The sequence below is a fragment of the Pipistrellus hanaki genome (assembly GCF_964339955.1).
Source record: "Pipistrellus hanaki genome assembly, chromosome: 8".
NCBI classification, from domain to species: domain Eukaryota; kingdom Metazoa; phylum Chordata; class Mammalia; order Chiroptera; family Vespertilionidae; genus Pipistrellus; species Pipistrellus hanaki.
Genome location: NC_140510.1, coordinates 53,072,660 through 53,093,079, shown reverse-complemented (window position 1 = coordinate 53,093,079; position 20,420 = coordinate 53,072,660). Strand labels below are relative to the sequence as shown.

At 36.3% G+C, this 20,420-nt stretch overlaps 1 protein-coding gene across 4 annotated transcripts in view; it reads left to right on the top strand.

Annotated features, from left to right (window-relative positions):
• Positions 1–20,420, top strand: part of PDE1A (phosphodiesterase 1A) — a 228,859-nt gene that overhangs the window by 179,649 nt on the left and 28,790 nt on the right. For all 4 annotated transcript variants that reach the window (XM_084892603.1, XM_084892606.1, XM_084892605.1 and 1 more), the window contains 5 exons: positions 344–526; positions 5,287–5,353; positions 8,123–8,239; positions 9,850–9,990; positions 16,221–16,321. In XM_084892603.1, coding sequence (XP_084748729.1) covers positions 344–526; positions 5,287–5,353; positions 8,123–8,239; positions 9,850–9,990; positions 16,221–16,321 — 609 coding nt within the window. The remainder of the gene's footprint in view (positions 1–343; positions 527–5,286; positions 5,354–8,122; positions 8,240–9,849; positions 9,991–16,220; positions 16,322–20,420) is intronic.

The window sequence follows — 20,420 nt, the reverse complement described above, 5'->3', positions numbered from 1 at the left end:
AACAATTGATATCTCCAGACTGGCGATATATATTAACATGTATTCATGTGGAATACATGTTAATATGACCCAGTGTTACATTCTGTTAGCCCTTAAAAGCACAACTCTTAAATGATCGGGAATGTGCAAATGCTCAAGTCCATTAGTTTTAGCTCAAGAAGATTACTAATTTGAGAAATTCAGAGCTCTCCAAATATTAACCCAATCATTTTTCTTTTTTTAGGTAGTTCATATTAAGGAATGATCCGAACGTGATTTGTGTATTTAAATCCCATTGCAATGCTTATTTTATAGTTATTTTCCTAAATGCTCCTGAAGTTTTCATCTGTACACGTTTTTGTAGGAGGCTGCTGGATACTGATGATGAGCTCAGTGACATTCAGTCCGATTCAGTCCCACTGGAAGTCCGGGACTGGCTGGCTTCTACCTTTACACGAAAAATGGGGATGATGAAAAAGAAATCCGAGGAAAAGCCAAAGTTTCGGAGCATTGTGCATGCCGTTCAAGCTGGAATTTTTGTGGAAAGGTATGTGAAATTTCTGGTATTTCAAGGCAAAAATTCAAAAGGCAGAAACTATACCTATCCTTTTTGAAGTTATGGGAACCTCTTATTACTTACTGAGGAAAACCACAATCATGAGTATACTTACAATGAGATTTAGGACTTCTTATGAATTTACCTAGAACAAAAATTTCCTATCCTGGGTTATTCTTTTCATTTATTTTAAATTCACATAAAGACTAAAGGCAAAGGTTTTTGGCTTTTGAATGAACTTTTGTGAATAACTATTTAAAAACAATTATAACACATTCATATGCCACACAACCAATTTTACCTGGATAAATTGTAACACCTCGTACAATAAATTCTACACCACATACCCAAACCAAGCAGGTCTCTTTCTGCACTAAAGAGAAAAGTCCGTCTGTTCTGTCCACCTTGGAAGAATTGTGTGTGGTTGTATGTTTTTAAACATTTCTGTCACCAAAGCAAGAAATACTTGATGGCACCTAGAAGCATTGAATCAGATCACCAGTTTTCATGTGGAAAACATGTTAATATGACCCAGTGTTACATTCTGTTAGCCCTTAAAAGCACAACTTACTTTTCTGCCTGGGAAACAAGATGTTCCAACACTAAAACTATGAAAAGACTTGAAATAAACATGTTACAACTAACCATGTTGAAAACTAGTTATTAGAAATTCTTTAGAATAAAATATAATTACATTGTTTTAATTTCTATATGAAAAGATTATTTTAACAGTTTTGAGACAAATAAAACTGAAGAACAGAGAAATTTGTCACTGTGCTCAAAATTAAATTGAAGGGAAATCATATCATTTTAAATCTTTTGACATCTCTAGCCATTACCTCTAATGAACAGTATAAGCTTTAATTTTCTTCTGTTGAGGGAAGAATGGGAAATAGACTTGGGCTTCTAAAACATGAAAATGAGGATGCATTGTAAAGAATAGTCAACATGTCACCTGAAACTAATATAAAATAATACTGAATATAAACTGTAATTGAAAAATAATTTAAAAAAGGAAGTATTCAGTGTGACTTAAAAAATATATTACAGCCACTCACATAAAGTTTCTAGGATCTTGGGTTGTGTCTGTGTTACCCAAAATAAAAACCACTCAGTGACTACTCAACTTATTTAGAATATTTATTAATCATATATAATTGGCTTTCATAAAAGAATCATCATAATAAGCAATTTGACTAGTTTGGTGAGGTGACACCCTCCTACACACACACACACACACACACACACACACACACACGCACACGCACACACACACACACACACATGCACACACCCTTTGTACATAAACTGGTCCCAACCCTGCTTGGTGAGTCCAGAATCTGAAACAGGGAGACAGGAGAGAAAGAATTTCTATAACAATATTCCTCATTTTAAGACAACTTAGGCAAGTGTGTGATAGTTATTGATTTTTTTCATAACATCAAATTCAAAAGAAATAGTAGTTCAGAAAGTCAGTGAAAAATCACAGAGACTATGTTTTGATTTACTGAATCAATGTGTATTTTGTCTTGTTAAAGAAAATGCTACAGAACTTGGCAAACTGAAAAGAAATACAAACTGTGAACGTAAACCAAATACATTTCCATTTCCATTCAGTAGAAGATTAAGAAGAATTCTATAAAATATATTGACATACTAAATTTTTTTTTTGTGCTACTCAAAATACTTAATTGAATAGCCTTTGGAAATATCAAAATGTACTTAAGATCACTAAATTAGTAGGCAGTCTTGAAGAAAGCAATGTGCTACAAACATTTGAAAATAAAATCTTTTTTATTACCCTTGAATTCCCATTAGTAAATGCATACAAGTAGTGGGATATGCTTATCTTGAGTTTTCAAAAATAATCATCTTTGATCTTGAAAGTTAGAAAGTCTTCTTGAGCCTTCTCTCAAGCATCTTTCCCCAAATTCATTATCTCCGAAAGTGCTGGCAATTCACGCACCCCCTGCACCGGAGTCTGCTCCCTTTCTCATCTCCACTCCCCATCTTCCTTACCTGCCCTCAGGAAAGAAGGATGGCAACAGCTTCTGAACAGGGCTTCCCTTTGCCTCAATTGCCTTCTCCGGATAAGTCATCTTATTGTGCTGTTTTAAAATAGAAACTAGTTCCTGTCCCTCATAAGCTTAATATTACCTGTTGGTTTTCCTTTTCGCTTGGATTTAGAGAATTTTTGTATGACGGTTTTGCAGGATTAGCAATCTCCCGCCTTCCCCTCCACCCTCCACGCTCATCCTTTTTAACCTGCTTGACTGAATGTCTAGACCAGTCTGGTTTCAACTCCATGAACATCCCTAAACTCCTTTCTTCTTTGAGGTCCTTAATCCTGACATTTCCTCTTTCAGAAATGATTTCCCCACCCTTTTTATCATTTTAGCCGGCCCCTTTATCTTTCCAGACCAATCTGTGTACTGTTCATGACTTTCTCTACCCCAAATGGGTAGTTTACCTCATAGCATTTACCACTGTAATTACATTATCTTTCTTATTCATTTTTCCTCTCCACCACTGACTAAATCTCATTAAAGTAGCAACTATATTTTTCTTATCTGCTATTAAAAAATCTGGTGCCTAGCACAGTGTCTGGAATATATAGTTGTGTTTTAAGTTTTGAGTTATATTTTGGAACTATAGTCAAAACTTTCAAAAATAACCCACTGTATTTCCAGCTGGACTTTCGTCACTTGTAAGAGCCCAGGAAATCCATTATTCTTTCTGAGCAACTTGCCATATATAAACTACTTACTCGAGTGTGAGGCAACTGCATTAATCTCTCCCACACTCATTCTGATTCCAGAATGAGTTATCTCACTTTCCTACTTCTAATTTTTTATCTCAACATTTTATTCTCAATTATAGGGTTCGGAAATGATAATGGGAAATTTTCTCTATCAGTTTGGAAGGGGAATCTTCATTTTTGTCTTCCTTTACATCCCATATAAATGAGAATATATACTGATATTTCTTTCTTAACCTATTGTAAGTCTAAGAAACTTAATAGCACTGGAGTTCCTACTGAGCCCAGGGAGCCCTAGAGAACATTAAGCATTGGGATCAAGAGTATTTGCTGCAGAGTAATGAGAATAAAAATGTTAACACTAATTATGACTTTCTTATATCGAGTACTTATTATATTATGCTAGGCGTTTATAGAATAGTATGTACTTTTCACAGAAATCTCATAGTTATTCTCTTTTTATGGATGAGTGACATTAAATAGTTTCCCAAAGGCACAGCTAGTGAGTGGCCAATAAGCTATTCAAGGCATATGTTCTCGGTGCTACATCAGGCTGCCTTTTATGCCATTAGGTCAAACTGTTTTAATATTTCTTAATTTGTAAGACTTCTTATTCCTATTGATATTTATATTGACCTTTTTCCCCCTGGTCCACCAACCTTTCATTTCTCTTGTACTTTTTTTTTTTTTTTTATAATAATTACTAGAAAAACTATTTGTTTCCTTAGGGAAAAAAAACTCTAATAAATATAATTGTTGACAATAATTATTTTCTGGCTCTTTTGTAATGTAGTTAGCAGTTTCCTTGCCCTGCAAGATTTGAATAATTATCTGCTTAATGGAGCAATTGGTATAGGTATTTTTATTTATAAACTATTCTGAAATCTTCCAACAGAATAGAGTATGCAGATAAGATTTTTATTATAACTGATCACCTACATTCAAAAATTACTTAAAGCCATTTACAATAAACATAACTGGAAAATAAAGTAGCATCTCTGTCATTAAATGGAGGGTGCTTTATCAAGAAAGACTAGGGTAGATGTAAATATAAATAATATTTTAATTCTGATATTCAAGAAGTCAAGATTTAAAAAGAAAACATGCTAAATTACTTGGCTTCTATGATCTTTTAAAAAGGATAGCTTTTACATAGAAAATGGGTACTATGTCTTAAGGATTGTTGATATAGTATAAATTAAATAAAAAGATTGCTATTTTGCATATTTGCAATAATTATTATGAATAATGAACCCTAATATAAACTAATAATATAATTATTAAATTATGGTTTTGTCTAATTTGGTTTTTGATGGAGATCTCTGTTGCCCAATGAAAGATGGAAAAGCCAACAAGTTAGTGATTAATAAAAATATTTTTATCATTTATACTATTATAAAAATAGAAATATCTTTGTTCTTTCTGGATAATTTTTCTTAAATGATATTAAATGACAATTTGAACAATCTTAAACAATTTTTGTCAATATTGTTTCCACCGATATTCTAAACTTAAAAAAAAAACTACAGATTTTTATGATACTACACATTTCATTCTATAATTTCCATTTTGTAGGGAAAAAAATCTATGAGCTATTTTAATGACATTCAACCTCCACACTGAAACTTTTGGTACAAAATGGACATAAAACAAGAATATTCTGCTGTCAGTGATATGGTGACATGCTAGAAAGTGTTGTTGCATATCCCAAAGACAGTCCCTTTTAATAAGATGAAATTAAGGCAAAGGTATCTTTACCTGGGAACTAAAATCAATAAAACTTCAGATTGTGGTTATAAGTAAACAAAATAGTATTGGCATCTGTCACATTGTAGAGCTTAATAAAGGGTGACTGTAGTTATTTCATTGTTGTCACAAAGGCAGCCTGTAACTACTGACAAAAGGTGAACTAGTTAAAAGTAATCTTTCCCCTTATATTTATATTGAGTAAATGATACATATGCATATATACATACTTATTTTTCTTTTTTAGGATGTACAGAAAGTCCTATCACATGGTTGGTTTGGCATATCCAGAAGCTGTGATAGTAACATTAAAGGTGAAATAATTTCAATTATTTTAGTTTTCCAAATAGTTATGTTTTTAAATCTTCTTAAAATTGTCAGAAGAAATGAAAATAGGTCTTTGTTGCAGTTTACGTATTGGTATGTAAAAAATATCTTAACCATTTTACAAAATGTCACATGTTCCAAATTACGACTCCTTTTAGACTTACTTGAGGATTGATTTTCACTAACAAACTATATCAATGCATATGCGTGTGTGATCACACATGTGTGATTTTTTTCCTATGCTTTATTTACATGGATCTTGAATTCAATTTTGACAGCACCAGGACTTGTCTGAATATACATATTTGGTTTTATATATGTTTTAGAAAAGTTGAATGCATTATAAAAAGATGTTTCAGTCAAAAACTTATATGGAATAAAGTTGTCCAGAATTTTAGGTCTGAAAAGATTTATAAAAAGTAAGAAAATTAAGAAAGAAAACAACAACAAAAATCTGTCTTTCTTGTCTCTTCTTTTCCTATGGCTGCTCTAGTCTGAGACCCAATTGCAGTATTAAAATACTTAATGTGTTAGAAATGCTAATGTCTCAAAACTCTGAAGAGGAAAGGTTTTGGCTCATTTACTTGTCTCCAGTGTGTGTGTGTGTGTGTGTGTGTGTGTGTGTGTGTGTGTGTGCTGTTCCTAGCCATTATTTCTACAGAAGCATTTGAAAGCTCATTAATTCAACATTTCTTATTTTTTTCTATCACTTAATATGGGTGGAAGAATTTCAACTTTGTCTTCTCTAAGTCTTAAGGTGGTGTTCCTGTGCTAACCAAGAAGTTAAGATATATTAAACTGCTTTAGTAGCTTAAATTTATATTGCTTTCCTTTGTCCTTTGATTTCCTTTTATGTATCCCCTTGCATTTGTTTTTTTTCTTTGCTACATATTAGATGTTAATCTTATTAATTAAAAAATATAGCTTGTTTTTCTTAGATGCTTTTTTATCGTTATGTTTCTAAATCTGATATAGCAATTATTGTATAGCTGAAATGTCACATTAATAGGATATTAATTACCCAGCTTTTGAGAGTTTTTTATTTCCTCAACTATGGGAAAGTATATTATTTATTTTAAGAACCTGTGCTTAGAAACTAATTAACAAAATATTCAAGTATGAGAGAATGTAAATGTTTTTCTAAAATAAATTATAGAACAAAACATATGAACTAACAGGTTGAGGGAAGAATCAATAAAGAATATTTTTACTTAATTATTATTTCCTGAGATACCTCCTTATTTTCTTTGCTTTCAATCTGACAAGTAAAAGCCAAGCATCTGCATTGGTTTACAAAGGTAACCTTCATTGTTGATGAAAATCCCCAAGAAATGGAGAACTAGCCTTTTACCCAGTGGGAAACCCCTAATGGGAACTGTAAACAGCAGCCTTGTCACAGTCTGAACTGATCCTTCTGTGTTGGCTTTGGAATTTGATAAAAGATTTGTTGGCTTCCTTTGAGCTTGACTGATGGTAAAATGCCTTCTAATAGAACGTTTGGAGACTTGCAACTGACAAACAGATAAACCAAGTGTTTAGGGATCAAACTTGGGCCAAGTGCAATGACTGTAACAAAGGTGCACACGCAGTTCAGTAAATATTTCTTCGGGTCTTTCCAAGTGATTCAGAAGACCATTTGAAGTTATTGCTCTTTTTCAAAAGAACTAAGTTTAAAAGAGACGGTTAGAATGCCTTTTATCAGATGTTTTAGATTAGTTTCAGTGTGTGACATGCAGCAAACAGTTGGCCTCCATAAAATGTGTTGGGTGAGTGAAGCTCTAAACATAGCCTGCTCACATTCAAAACGGATGCATAGGTTTAAGGTTGTCTGCTTACTTACTTAACTTAAACCTGCAGTGCATGTAATCAGACCTTCTTGGCCAATAGTTTTTCATAATCATTAGTACTGAGTTTGTTGCATTTCTTTAGGGTTCTTAATTTCAGTGATTTGAAGTGTGAACTTCGTTGCTGGAGCTCAAACTTCACAGTGAAACTTCCCTAGGATGTATGGGACTGACATCACCGGCCACAAGGCCATTTCAGGGTTTTGCCCTGGAATTACCTAAGCAAAACCATGCAGCAGCAACAGGCGGTGCTTTCCTAGAATACCCCTTTCCCAGAAGTCTGACCTCTTCCTTCCTGAGGGAATTGCCTGAAATGCCAAAATTACCTTCCTTCTCCTCCTCAATCAAAAGACCCACTTCCTTTATCTTCCCATCTTTCACTGGAGGAAAGTAGGAAGGTAGTATATACTTGCATTTGAAAAGAAGATATAAAAATATCAGAGATTTAAATCAAATTACTAAATTCTATGGTGGAATTTCAAGCAATGTAGCAGGTGGGTGGGTGGGAAAAAGAAATTTGGGCTGTCTTCCTTTTACCCCTCAATTAACATCACCTACATAACTTGCAAGATGAGGCCCACTTTGGGGAAATTATTTTGGGCATAAATTTGGAGCAAGATTTAAGATCAGAGAAATATTAAAGTGTTATCAGGCTTATTGTACCTTTTGATTACCTTGGGGTTAAGGAGACAATCTTACCCCTACATTAAGCCTTATGGCCTCACTTTTGTGAACCATAGACACTTAGTGGTCCTGTCATATCAGACACTGGTAAAAATATAGTCTAATGTGCTGGTTTGAAATCTGCCTGGCTGGATGTATAATGCCTGATCTTTTTCTATAATTTTTCATAGAAAGAAACAAAATGGTATGAATTTGCCACCTGAGGTATTTACTCCTTTTTTTCTACAGGAAGTGGATAAATGGTCTTTTGATGTATTTGCCTTAAACGAAGCAAGTGGAGAACATAGCCTGAAGTTTATGATTTATGAACTGTTTACCAGATATGATCTTATCAACCGTTTCAAGGTGAGAAGCATGGAATAAAAGGGAAATGCTTTTAGGATTAGTTATTTGAATAACAATGAAAATGCAGGACGTTGAGTCATTTAACCAGTGCAATAGACAGTGTTTCTAGTTGACAGGTCACAGAGCGATGGGGAGGAGTTCATCACCTGAGATAGCCATCCTCCCCTACTCACTCACATAACTATATATCCACTTGGATATCATGAATCCATTATAATGTCATTCTAATGACATACCAGCATCCTCCAGAATTACTCATAGGCGGCCATGTAGAGAGTGAAAGCTGTGTTTTAAAGGAATATGATCTTCTGTGTTCCCGAGACACAGAAAGAACCTTTATTGTCAGCCTTCCCTCAACTAAAACGAAAGGGCTTCTAATTTAGTACTTCATTTAGAGCCATTTAAACAACAGGTTTGATCCAGATTCCTGAGCATTCTGCGGCTGTACCTTTCATCATTACTTATGGAATCATGCCACTTTTAGAGCTGGAAGGTACTGGTAGGACATTTATTTTAATGTCTTGTTTTGCCCTCCATGGGGAGCTCTTGTGTACTCACCTGATACGGGTGGAAGTGGAGTTCTTGGGGTGCCCTGGGAAAAAGGAATTTTCTGAGGCCCCTGTGGGAGGTTGGGATATTGTGGAAAGCTTTATTGATGATATAAAATTAAGGGGGTTCCCTTCCAAGATCCCATCTCCCTCTGTCTTGCCGTGGAAGAAGTCCAATCTTGGCCTCAGTGGAGCTGGGATTGAAGCCACTGCCCAGAGGCTCCACTCCATACGAAAGCACCATCCAGCTTAGCATCTGGCTAGCTTAGCTTGTGTTCTCAGCTGCAGTCCATTGCGTGTGGGGTCCACACGGCCAAGGCAGCTGCTGGAGGCCTCATGGCGGGTGAGTGCAGGTCAGGGAGCAAGAGAGTGCAAGGGAGCAGGAACAAAACAAAAGAGAGAATTCTTTTTCTGGGGATTATAACTGGGAGTTTAACCAATTAACCCTTCAAGATTTCACACTATGCAGTAGCTCTAGATAATTATCTTTTTCCCAGGTTAGACTGACAGGCAAGTACCTCTCTTCTGGCAACCCAACTTTACCGCTCAGGCCCTGTCTCCGCCAGGAGGGGAAGGGAGGGGTGTTAATCCCCTTGGAGGGACAGTGCTCTGACTCTGTGGGGTGTGAAGCTGTAGCTTCCTGGTGATGCTGCCCAGATGACCATGTTTATAATATCTGGCCTCCCCTTTGCTCTTTCTCTATTATTAATGTTAATAAACTAGCTAATTATGTTGAGACAGTATTACAGATGGAAAAACTAGACTTCACCAATTCTAACAGGTGAACTCTATCCTTTTAAGAACTAGTCTTCCGACTTGACTCTGGAAGATATAAACCTTTAAAGACAACAGTATAGGTAAGACTGCTATTTCATCTACCTTAGTTAAACACTTGGGGGTTATAATCCTTATCAGGATTGAAAGCCAACAGGTTGAAGGAGTCCACATTTGAACTTTAAGAATCTAACTCACTCATGTGTCCTTTCCCTAAAATTGTAGTGTTCATGTTGGTTTAGAACTGCTCTTTTGGTAAAATATAATCATAATTATTACTTTCCACAGATTCCTGTTTCTTGCCTAATTGCCTTTGCAGAAGCTTTAGAAGTTGGCTACAGCAAGTACAAAAATCCTTATCACAATCTGATCCACGCAGCTGATGTCACTCAAACTGTGCATTGCATCATGCTTCATACAGGAATCATGGTAAGAACGGCTTTGTAACTGAAGTTTGTTGGTTTAATGAATAATCCATAACATACGTTTTTCAAAAAGTATTTTAACTTAGTGGAGGGGTGGGGGAAAGAGAAGATACCCAGAGGCAAATGAAAATATTCTGTGAGTTTTCCAAAATTTGGACTATTGAACATTTTTATTTATAAATTCACTTTCCCATAGTAATAAAAAAATTATCTAAAGGAAAATTCTTTGGAATAAAAGTTAGTTACAGTGCTCTTCCCTTATATCATCATGTTCTTCTAAACTGCCTCAGCACAACTCTCTTTCACATACATTGCTAATCACAATCAAATCCTAATGAGTATTTGAGAAATTTATTCCTGTTTGTCTTTCTAGAATATGTGCATGTGCACACAAACATACTCACACTCACAGACATTCTTTTAAAGCTCTTTTAATTTCATGGTCATGGCTGTTTCCTGAACTCTTTGCTTTCACCTGGTCTGATATGCATGGCAATTAATGTGATAAGCAAAGTGCCCCTAACAGCTGTCAGTGCTGCTTCACTCGCAGAAATTGCTTTGACATCTTGATTAGAGCCACTTACTTTTTCCTTTCGAGGGCCTTGCTCTTGAAACTGATAGTGAGGTGGCATACATTTTAAGTATTTTGCATTTCCTTTTTTTCTGAATTCTGTGGCTTTGAAAAAGTTAACTGAAAAATAGAATACTTAAGATTTACTCTTTAATGAAAACAACTGATTGAGCTTCCTCAGAACAAGATAGAATAGAAAGTAAGCCTACTTTAGTATGATAAAAAGGGAGCTAAAAAAAAAGTGTCCTATTTCAGCTTCAGGACAGAGGTTCTGAAGGTGAGACTGAAGAGCTGAGGGATGATGTATTGGTGGGGAAATAGAGAAATTCAAATACACAGTGTGACTATATCCTCAGACTTGCAAGGAAGATTCCTTCCAGTTACACAAGTCATACCACCTCTCTGGAAGGCTGAGGCCATCTGGCCCCCCCTGGCACAGCTCCTACGAAGTACAAGCTAGGAAAGATGGCACAGCCACTTTTTGAGGGGACAGTGACTTACTAATTATAAATATAACTTCCCGTTAGCAAGTTTTGAGAACTTGTTTATGGTTTTATTCATCCTTTAGCAAAAAAATATTAGTGGGTTCTTTGCTTATCCCTTATTTTGGTCATTACAAAAATAAAAATAAAAAATAAAAATAATCTGGTGGGACTGTCAGTGTTGTCCTGGATCCGGAAAGTACATTTAAACCAGAGGGAGTAAGGAGAAATGTTATGATGGACGGTGAAAGGAAAAGCAAAATAAATTTACAAGTTTGTTGACTATTTTGTCAAAACGAGGTGACACTGCCAGCTTGTCCGGTTTTGGAAAGTTATTTTAAAAGACTTTTCTTTCGATGAACAAAGTAATGACAGGTGAATGTTACCTTCCATCCATATACATGTGTTGGTTTTTTTTAAAACAAACAACAACAAAAAAAAGCATTAAAATGTATCACTTTGGTGTCTGGTGAATGTGCTGCTGTTTCAGAACGGTCTTATCGGTGTGACATTAAGGAGCGCTCCAGGGGCAGCCAGCACTGTCAGTGACGAGTGCAGCCTGGCACAGAGTGTTCGGGGGACCACTGCCTGAAAGGCACCGCGCCTGCCCTTCAGTCTGTGAATGTCACGTGGACACCCTGGGGGCGGGCCGTGCAGAGGAGAGCCAGTGCTAGGACATGGCTGCCTCCCACTCTCTTTTGTCCTTTGGCTGATGTGTATCCCTGAGCCACAGGGACCGTGGTCGTGGTGTGGGCAGCTCAGGCCATTTGCTGAAGAGCAAAAGCTTCCCTGAGGGCTGCCCCCGCCACCTCCAAATGTCTCTGAACATGAAATCAGGCGCATTGGCAGGGGGGCGCTTGCCTCTGGTGGCTGCTGGCCCTTTGTTCTCGGTAACACTAAGAGCAGAAGAAAAGGAGATGACTTGAAATCTATTTCCTGTGAAAACTGTAGTCCATGTACTACATCCAGAAATAGCCTCCCACACATCGAAATTACTCATTTTTCTCCAAGCAATCTATAGAAAACTTGCCATTATATTTCTATCCTACAAACTGTATGGAAATTCTGATCTCAGAAATGGCTTCCCAGACAGCACTGTTTGGAAGAGTGGAAAGAGTATGGGCTTCTGAGGCCATCAGGCATGGGTCCGAAACACTGGCCCATGATCCTAGCTTGTTTGCTCTCTACTTTGGTTCCTTTGTCACTAAAGTGCAGTTAATAATACTGAGCACCTTGTATGACAATGAGGAATCAATGATATCATATGTGTAAAGCACCTAATCTAGTTCCTGAAATATAGTAGCTATTAGCACATTCACTAATATTAGTAAAAATCATTAATTTATTATTACTGTTACTACGGATTTGTGCACTGGTGGGATCCCTTGGCCTGGCCTGTGGGGATTGGGCCGAAACTGGCTCTCTGAAATCTCTCAAAGGGTCCGGGATTGTGAGAGGGAGCAGGCCAGGCTGAGGGACCCCACCGGTGCAGGATCAGGGCTGGGGTGGGACAGCAGAAGGGCTCCAGGGCATATCCAGCCCATCTTGCCTCGTCCTGATCAGTAGGACCCCAGCAGCAAGCTAACCTACTAGTTGGAGGGCCTGACCCCTGGTGGTCAGTGCACATCATAGTGACTGGTCAAGTGGTCGAACACTTAGCATATTAGACTTTTATTATATAGGACGATGACGATGATGATGATTATTATTATAATATACTCACTTGCTATACTGGGCAAATTATAGAAAATTATCTCAGTCTATTCAAAGGCATCGAGAAAAAAAGTGCTCAGCCCTGTAATTTATTATAAAAGAGTTGTTAATTATGGTCTTTGGTCACAGCAGGAATTAATAGGTCAATGTGATTTTCTGATGTGAAATTCTCCCAGCCTTAGACATATGTTTTCTCTCTCTCTCTCTCCCACCCCCTCCTTTACTCTCTTTCTCTCTCCCTCCTTCCTCCTTCCCTCTCTCTCATGGAATAATTCAGTTAGAAAATTAACATCATGCATCTTAAATCAAATCTCTATTAACGTTTAGTCATCAAGATATCTGGTTAAATTGTCTAGAACTTCTGCTTTTGAAACTTTAGAAGAATTAATTCAGCATATTACCTCCCTTGAGTAATGAATGCTGTTGTCATTCATAGAAGAAATATTGTAATTTGTGGAAGGAACAGTTGGAATTGGACAGATATTGATTTGAATCCCTGCTCTGCCACTTGAGAACTAGGTGATCTTGGGAAGTTTAGGATTCAGCTTTGGTTTCTGCCAAATAGGGATAAAAATATTTACCTACTAATCTAATTAAAAATTCAATTAATGTTAGTTCCTTTCTCTTCCCTTCTGTCATCGTGTGCATGCTATTAATGGCATCAATATCTCCCTGTAGCATAATTTGAGGACTTTCCATTTGGAGCAAGGCCACTTGAGCATTCCTCCAGGCAAAACCCAATGGGGTGTGGATGAAGCACAGTTTTGTGTTGCTTATTACTCATTAGGAAGCAGGAGAGCCTCGGTTATGTACTGACCACCATTCTAGTTGGGAAGAGTGACATGATGCCACCTCATTTTCTCTGGCTTTGTCCTCATGAATCATTTACAAGATCCATAATTTTAAGCATTCATTTTCTGAGTTAAAGTGAATCAGCAACTAAGAAGCTAAAAATAAGCTCAAAATTCTACTTTTAATAATATAAAATAGATGTATTTTAAATAGTAAAGCTCAATGTTTCTCTCTTCCCAAATTATTTTATAACGTAAACTTTATTAGTAAGATTATAGTGTGGCAATACCTAAGAGGATTCATGGAGGAAATACTACTAATGAGAGGCAGAGATTAATGAGTCTAAAAACAAAAAACATATGTATAGTCAATTTTGACAGCTAGGAAGATAACATTACATATGTAAGAGACAATCTATGATTAACATCTATTTTCTATTTACTCTTTTACAATTTTAGCTTCATAGTCTATATTATTAAAATAAATATTGGATGTTGCTTTAAAAAAAATCACAGTTAAATATGTAAATCTTCAATATAAACAAGAAATACTTAGTAAAATGTGTTATTTTTTTCTTCTAGGAACAGTTCCCTTTAATAAAACAATGGGTTTCTGGGAGTACAAAAACTGGTTTAATTTCAATTCCTATTCATTTCATGGTGCTTAATTCCACATTCTCACTGGGGTTATTGGAGCTCAGTCCCAGTACAGCCTGTAATACAGGCCTTTAATAAGGTCATTTTCTTTCTTTTAATGGCTCACAATTAAATGCACCTGTAAACACGGGGCAGTTAGTTAAATCAACTCCTTTTGATTCTGAAAATAATTTCTGCTTCAGTCATCCATGTGTGAGGCAGTTATTCTTAAATTTCAATCACTTAAGATATGTTAGCTCACTACTATTTTCCAGATTAAATGACTAAAACAGCGTATTAAAGGTAATAAGCTTAGTATAATAGAATGCCACTTATTCTGTATTTTACTATATGGCAAGACTTGCAATGGCACAGTGCATGCATAGACTATAAACTACTTTGAAAAGTTATGGGGGGATGATCACTAATTCTATTTTCATGGGAACTGTGGCTGGTAGGGAAAAGAACTTATATGTCTAAGGCTTAACAAAGATTTAAAATCAGAATTGTCTGATTTCTTATCTTCAACAACTACTCCTTACTACTTCCTCAAAATGCAACACTGGTTCAACAGACAAATATTAAGCTGCTACTACATGCCACATGCCATGCTAGCTTACATGAAAGGAGCAAAGATTAATAAGAACATGCCTTTGGCAACTATGAGACACTATAGTGGTCACCTCCTTCATTTGTGGCCTCATGGACCTACAGTGGCTTCCTCTTGCCTTTTATACTAAATTCAAATTCATCAGCACTAAGCACAATCTATCAACTCTTTTCCAGGCTCTGCACTATTTTTAATCTTACTTCCCTGGACCTTCCAACACAACTGTACTAAGAGGACTTCACTTTTCATATAGACTTCTACAGTGTCATTCAACATTTGCTCTTTTTATTTAGACTCTCTCTGTTCCCAATCTTGCATGTAGCTGCCAATTGTTGTCCATCCTATTATAATTCCAAAAATCCACTGCCACAAAATAGTCATTCTATTTGCCCTCTTATGGCACCATTAAATTGTGACCATTATTCATTATATTTTTCTGTTGCTTTGTGCAAGGTCTTTAATTATTTCAAGTGAATGGAATAAGACCACTAAGACAAAGCTTTATGTCATTGTGGATCCTCCGTTCCTACCACCAAACTGCAGTGTTGTCCAACAGGACTTTCTGTGATGACGAAAACACTTGGTATCTGCACTCATCTGTAGGGCAACCACCTGCCACATGCAACTATTGAGCAGCTGAAACATGGCTGCTGTGACAACAACATGGAACTTAATTTTGTTTAATTATATTTATTTTTAATTTAAGTAGTCAACTGTGGTTATATTAGAGCAGTAAGAGTGTTATACAAAATGTCAGTGATAAGTTATTGAATTATCTAAATGGATTTATACTAGTATGTAGTGAAATTTTGGTAAACCGTCCAATTGATAACAAAAAGGTCAGTGTTTATGAAGCAGGTGGTCTGGAGCTTACATGAAAGCATTAGTTTTTAATTGTTACTACATTTAATTGCGTAGTTATAGGATATATGTGCTATGAAGAGTAAATTTGGAAAATCCTTGGAAATGCCTCTAAGTCTTTAAAGTGTTTACTAAGTTTGTTTCTCTAATAGAAGATTTTCTCATAAGGTATTCTACAAAAGTTGAGGTCAGAGACATTTTACTGATATATATGTTAACATTCACTTACCTGTAATGGATATCATGAGAACCCAAATTGGTAAAGCTATGAATTCAAAATCCAGTCAGGGTTTAACCATTTAAATAATAAAAAATTACTTTTTTCCCGATTAGCAAGGGAAATTATAATGTATGGATTTTGAACTTATAAGACATGAAATAATCTTTAAGCTCATGAAGAATTCATTATTATGCACAATTAACGGAGGTGAAATAGAAAGAAAACTATATTTAAAATCAATGAACAGTCATGTGATTAATTATACTGGGTGCCCTGAAAATCTTTTTTTTGTGGAATGACAACATGGTCTCTGCTTTCTAAATCTATTGGAATCTTTCTTAATTTACTAGCACTGGCTCACTGAACTGGAAATTTTAGCAATGGTCTTTGCCGCTGCCATTCATGACTATGAGCATACAGGAACCACAAACAACTTTCATATTCAGACAAGGTAAGCTAAAAATAGTATTACATTTTCTAAGTTAAACCCTGAAATGTATTTTTCTGCATATGACTTATTTTAAGAGGATTTTAAAAAAATGAAGATATCTAATGAAAATAGGTTTAATAAATTTTAGCAAAATATCTTAAGGTTTAAATACTTCAGTCAGTCAGATATTATTTATCAAGAAGTTTGAACGTGTTTTGTGGCATAGTCAGCAATTTAAAGAACCTAAAGATGTGTAATATGATTTTTCTCTGCCCAGAATTTACACTCTGAAGTGTCACATAACAGACATTTATTGAGATAAACCTTGCAATTTGTTGCCTAAGGCAGTGGCCAGCAAACTCATTAGTCAACAGAGCCAAATAACAGAACGATTGAAATTTCTTTTGAGAGCCAAATTTTTTAAACATAAACTTCTGCTAACGCCACTTCTTCAAAATAGGCTCATCCAGGCCGTAGTATTTTGTGGAAAAGCCACACTCAAGGGGCCAAAGACTTGCATGTGGCTCTCGAGCTGCAGTTTGCTGACCATGGGTCTAAGGCATCAGTTTGGTGTTATTATGTATTTGAAAGTGATAACATAGTACTTCTGAAAAACAAATCTAAAAATCAAAGAAATCTAACTTCTAGGTGAGCACAGTGTTAAATTTAAAATAATTGGAAAATGTGATTTTAAAACGAATAGTGACAATGCCAGTTACTAGATTAAAAATACCAGAGTGGAAGTGTATTAGTCTGTCAGGGCTGCCATTCCAAAATGCCACAGATTGGGGGGTTTAGTGACAGGAAGTTTCTCACAGTTCTGGAGACTAGCTGTCCAAGATCAAAGAGACAGCAGGTTTTGTTTCTTCTGAGGCCTCTCTGTGTGGTTTGCAGATGGTCATCTCTTGCTATGTCCTCACACGGTCATTTGTTTGTGTTGGAGCATCCGTGGTGTCTCTTTTATAAGAAGACCAGTGTAGTAGATTAGGGCCTCACTCTTCTGACCTCATTTGATTTCAGTTATCTCTGTAAAGGCCTTATCTCCAAATTCAGTCATATTCCTGGGGGTTAGAACTTCAATATGTAAATTTGGGGGAATGTGAGTCAGTCCATAATAGGGAGGTGCTCTACTTTTTTTTTGGTTGCACAGAGATCTCCCTTTCTGGGAGGCAGAATTTGGTTGAGGACCCATCAGGAACCAACTCACTTTATATGCATACAATCCTGAAATTTTTGTCTTCCACTAGTCAGATATGCTTAAGATGGAGCCATAAGTTGAGAGATAGATGTGGTTCTGGAACTACTATAAAACTGTCTATTCTTGTTGAGGAAAAACTAAACCTATTTTTTTATTTGTTCATTTTTTAATTAATGGAATTTATTTCAGAGAGCATATTTAGGCCTACAGAAAAATTGAACTGGAAGCACAGAGTTCCCATATGCTCCCTCCCTCAACCCACAGTGCCCTCTATTGTTAACAGCTTGCACTGCTGGGCTACATGTGTCACAATTGATGAACTATTGCTGATATATCATTAGTAACTGAAGTGTCCATGGTGTGCATTAGGATTTACTTTTTTGTGTTATACATTGCATGGCTATTACAAATGTATAATGCCACGTATCCACCGTATAGCCACACACACAAGAGTTTCACTGCTCTAATTGTCCCCTTGCTTCACATTTTAATTCTCTCCCGCTTCCCTCCCTTTACCCATGGTACCTACTGATCTTGTTAATGTCTCTATATATAGTGTTGCCTTTTCCAAAATGTCATATAGTTGAAGTCATACAATAGGAAGCCTTTTCAGACTGCCTTTTTCACATAGCAATATGCACTAAGGCTCCTATATGTATTGTCATGACCAGACAGTTCATTTGTTTTCATTGCTGAATAATATTCCAATGTCTGGATGTACCAGAGTTTATTTACTTATTCACCTATTGAAGGATATCTTGGTTGCTTCCAAATCTTGGCACTTATGAATAAAGCTGCTATAAACATTCGTGTGTAGGTTTTATGTGGTCTTTCATTTGTTTTATAATAATTTCTAACAACTGATTTTGCAGTTACAGGAAGTTTCTGTTTTGATGTGGAGAGCTTAGAAACACTGTAAGAAATATTAGATATTTTAGAGCTTCAAGAGGTCCCAAAGTGGCTGAGATCCACATTATGGATCACCTGATCTAGACCTCACAGTCTTAGATGAAAACGCAAAGATCTGAAGAGGTGAAATGACCTATTTATATGCACACAGTCAGCTGGTGGCATTAGCCCAATTGAGAAGCTAAGAGGGACACTCACTCTCAAACCAGGCTACTTACACTGTGCCCAGGGCCAGAGTCAGACATATGATGGTCCCAGAACTTTATAGCCGAAATGGATGGACTTAAAAATCATGGCCCCTTGATAGAGACAAAAAAAGAGTTGAAATTCAAACAATGGAAATATTGGGGAAGGTATTCTGTCTATCCCCAGATTGACAGAGAATGAAGGGAAGGGGGAGACTCGGAAAGTGATGCGGTAGGGAATGTTTGCAGAGTATAGGCAGTTGTTTGTTTCTATTTGTGTTAAACAGCAAAGGCAAGGCAGCATATGCAGGTATCATTTTTTAAAAAATATATTTTATTGATTTTACAGAGAGGAATTGAGAGGGATAGAGAGTTAGAAACGTCGATGAGAGAGAAACATCGACCAGCTGCCTCTTGCACACCCCCTACTGGGGATGTGCCCGCAACCAAGGTACATCCCCTTGACTGGAATCGAACCCAGGACCTTTCAGTCCGCAGGCCGACGCTCTATCCACTGAGCCAAACCGGTCTCGGCGCAGGTATCATTTTTGCTTATCAAAGTCTCTTCTACATCCACTAAGTCTCACAGTGAATGGGATTTTAATTGGAGACAGCTCATTATGGAGCTGAGTCCTGCATCAGACAATAGTTTGGAGAGTTGGAGAAGCAAGTGATTTTCTCTCCATAAATGCTTCTTGTTCTTCCTACTCTGAACAGGAAAGGCAATGGACTGGCCTTCTCCATAGCAGTGTTAAATGTTTCTAGTCTTCTCATTTGACCATTCATTTACAACTGAAGGAAGAGTCCTAATTCCCTTGAACTTTGGACTACAGAGAAGGAAAGTAAGGTGGAAAAAAGAAGGGAGAGAAAGAGGAGGAAGAAGAAGCCTTTATTTTCTATGTTTATATTAACAACTATAAAAGGGGGAAGTTGCAGTATTTTACTATTTTCTTAAAAATTATCTACTAGGATCAATTATTTTATGGGTTAATTTTATAAGAACTTGAAAATTCTATGAACAAAATGTTGTAGTGACCAAAAATGCAACCAAATAACATGCTTTTTAAAATTCTCACTATCACCTTCACATTTTATCTAAGGAGAAGTAGGTCTTACGTTATGGCATCATGCAAAATTATTGAAAAATAATTTTTAAAACAGTGCAAGGCTAGTTTTAAGTTTAATATATACATAATTCATGAAATCCTTTCACGTGTAAATAAATGAAAATAATTTCTTCCTTGTGAAAAGAAAATGCTGAGCTACATGTTACCATGGATACTGGATGTTGCTTAAAGTCCTGTTCTTTTCTTAGCAAAGACCACCTCAAACATTAAGACTATTCTATGTTCTCAGCATCCTGCTCTATTTATAAGACAAAATTATACATACTTTGCTACAATTAAATCTAGTTCAAAAACCTATATTTTCTTGTTGATAAAAGGTAAAAAGAGGGTTATTAAATGTCTTTTCATAACCTTGGCAGAACTGCCGTGAGTAGATCAGAGGCCATATAAATGATATTTGATTGCACATTATTGTTTTTCCCATTGCTGGCAGCTTCGAGAACAGCACCAGGTATTAGACTGTGGGAGTCAGACTGGACCTGGCTTCAGAAATATCACTTCTTGAGTTCTGCCTAGGAAAGAATTCAGAGTTAAGACTCAAACTCAAAGAGAACCTTTATTTAGGAAATCAAAGAGGTAGAAGAAGTAATTCGTAGAAGAAATGGACTTAGGAAATAAGTTATAGAGGCAAAAAAGGACCCTTAGAGCTTGGGAGTGAGGAGGGTCGTCATGGTAATGCATTGGGGGGTGAGGGGGAGAGG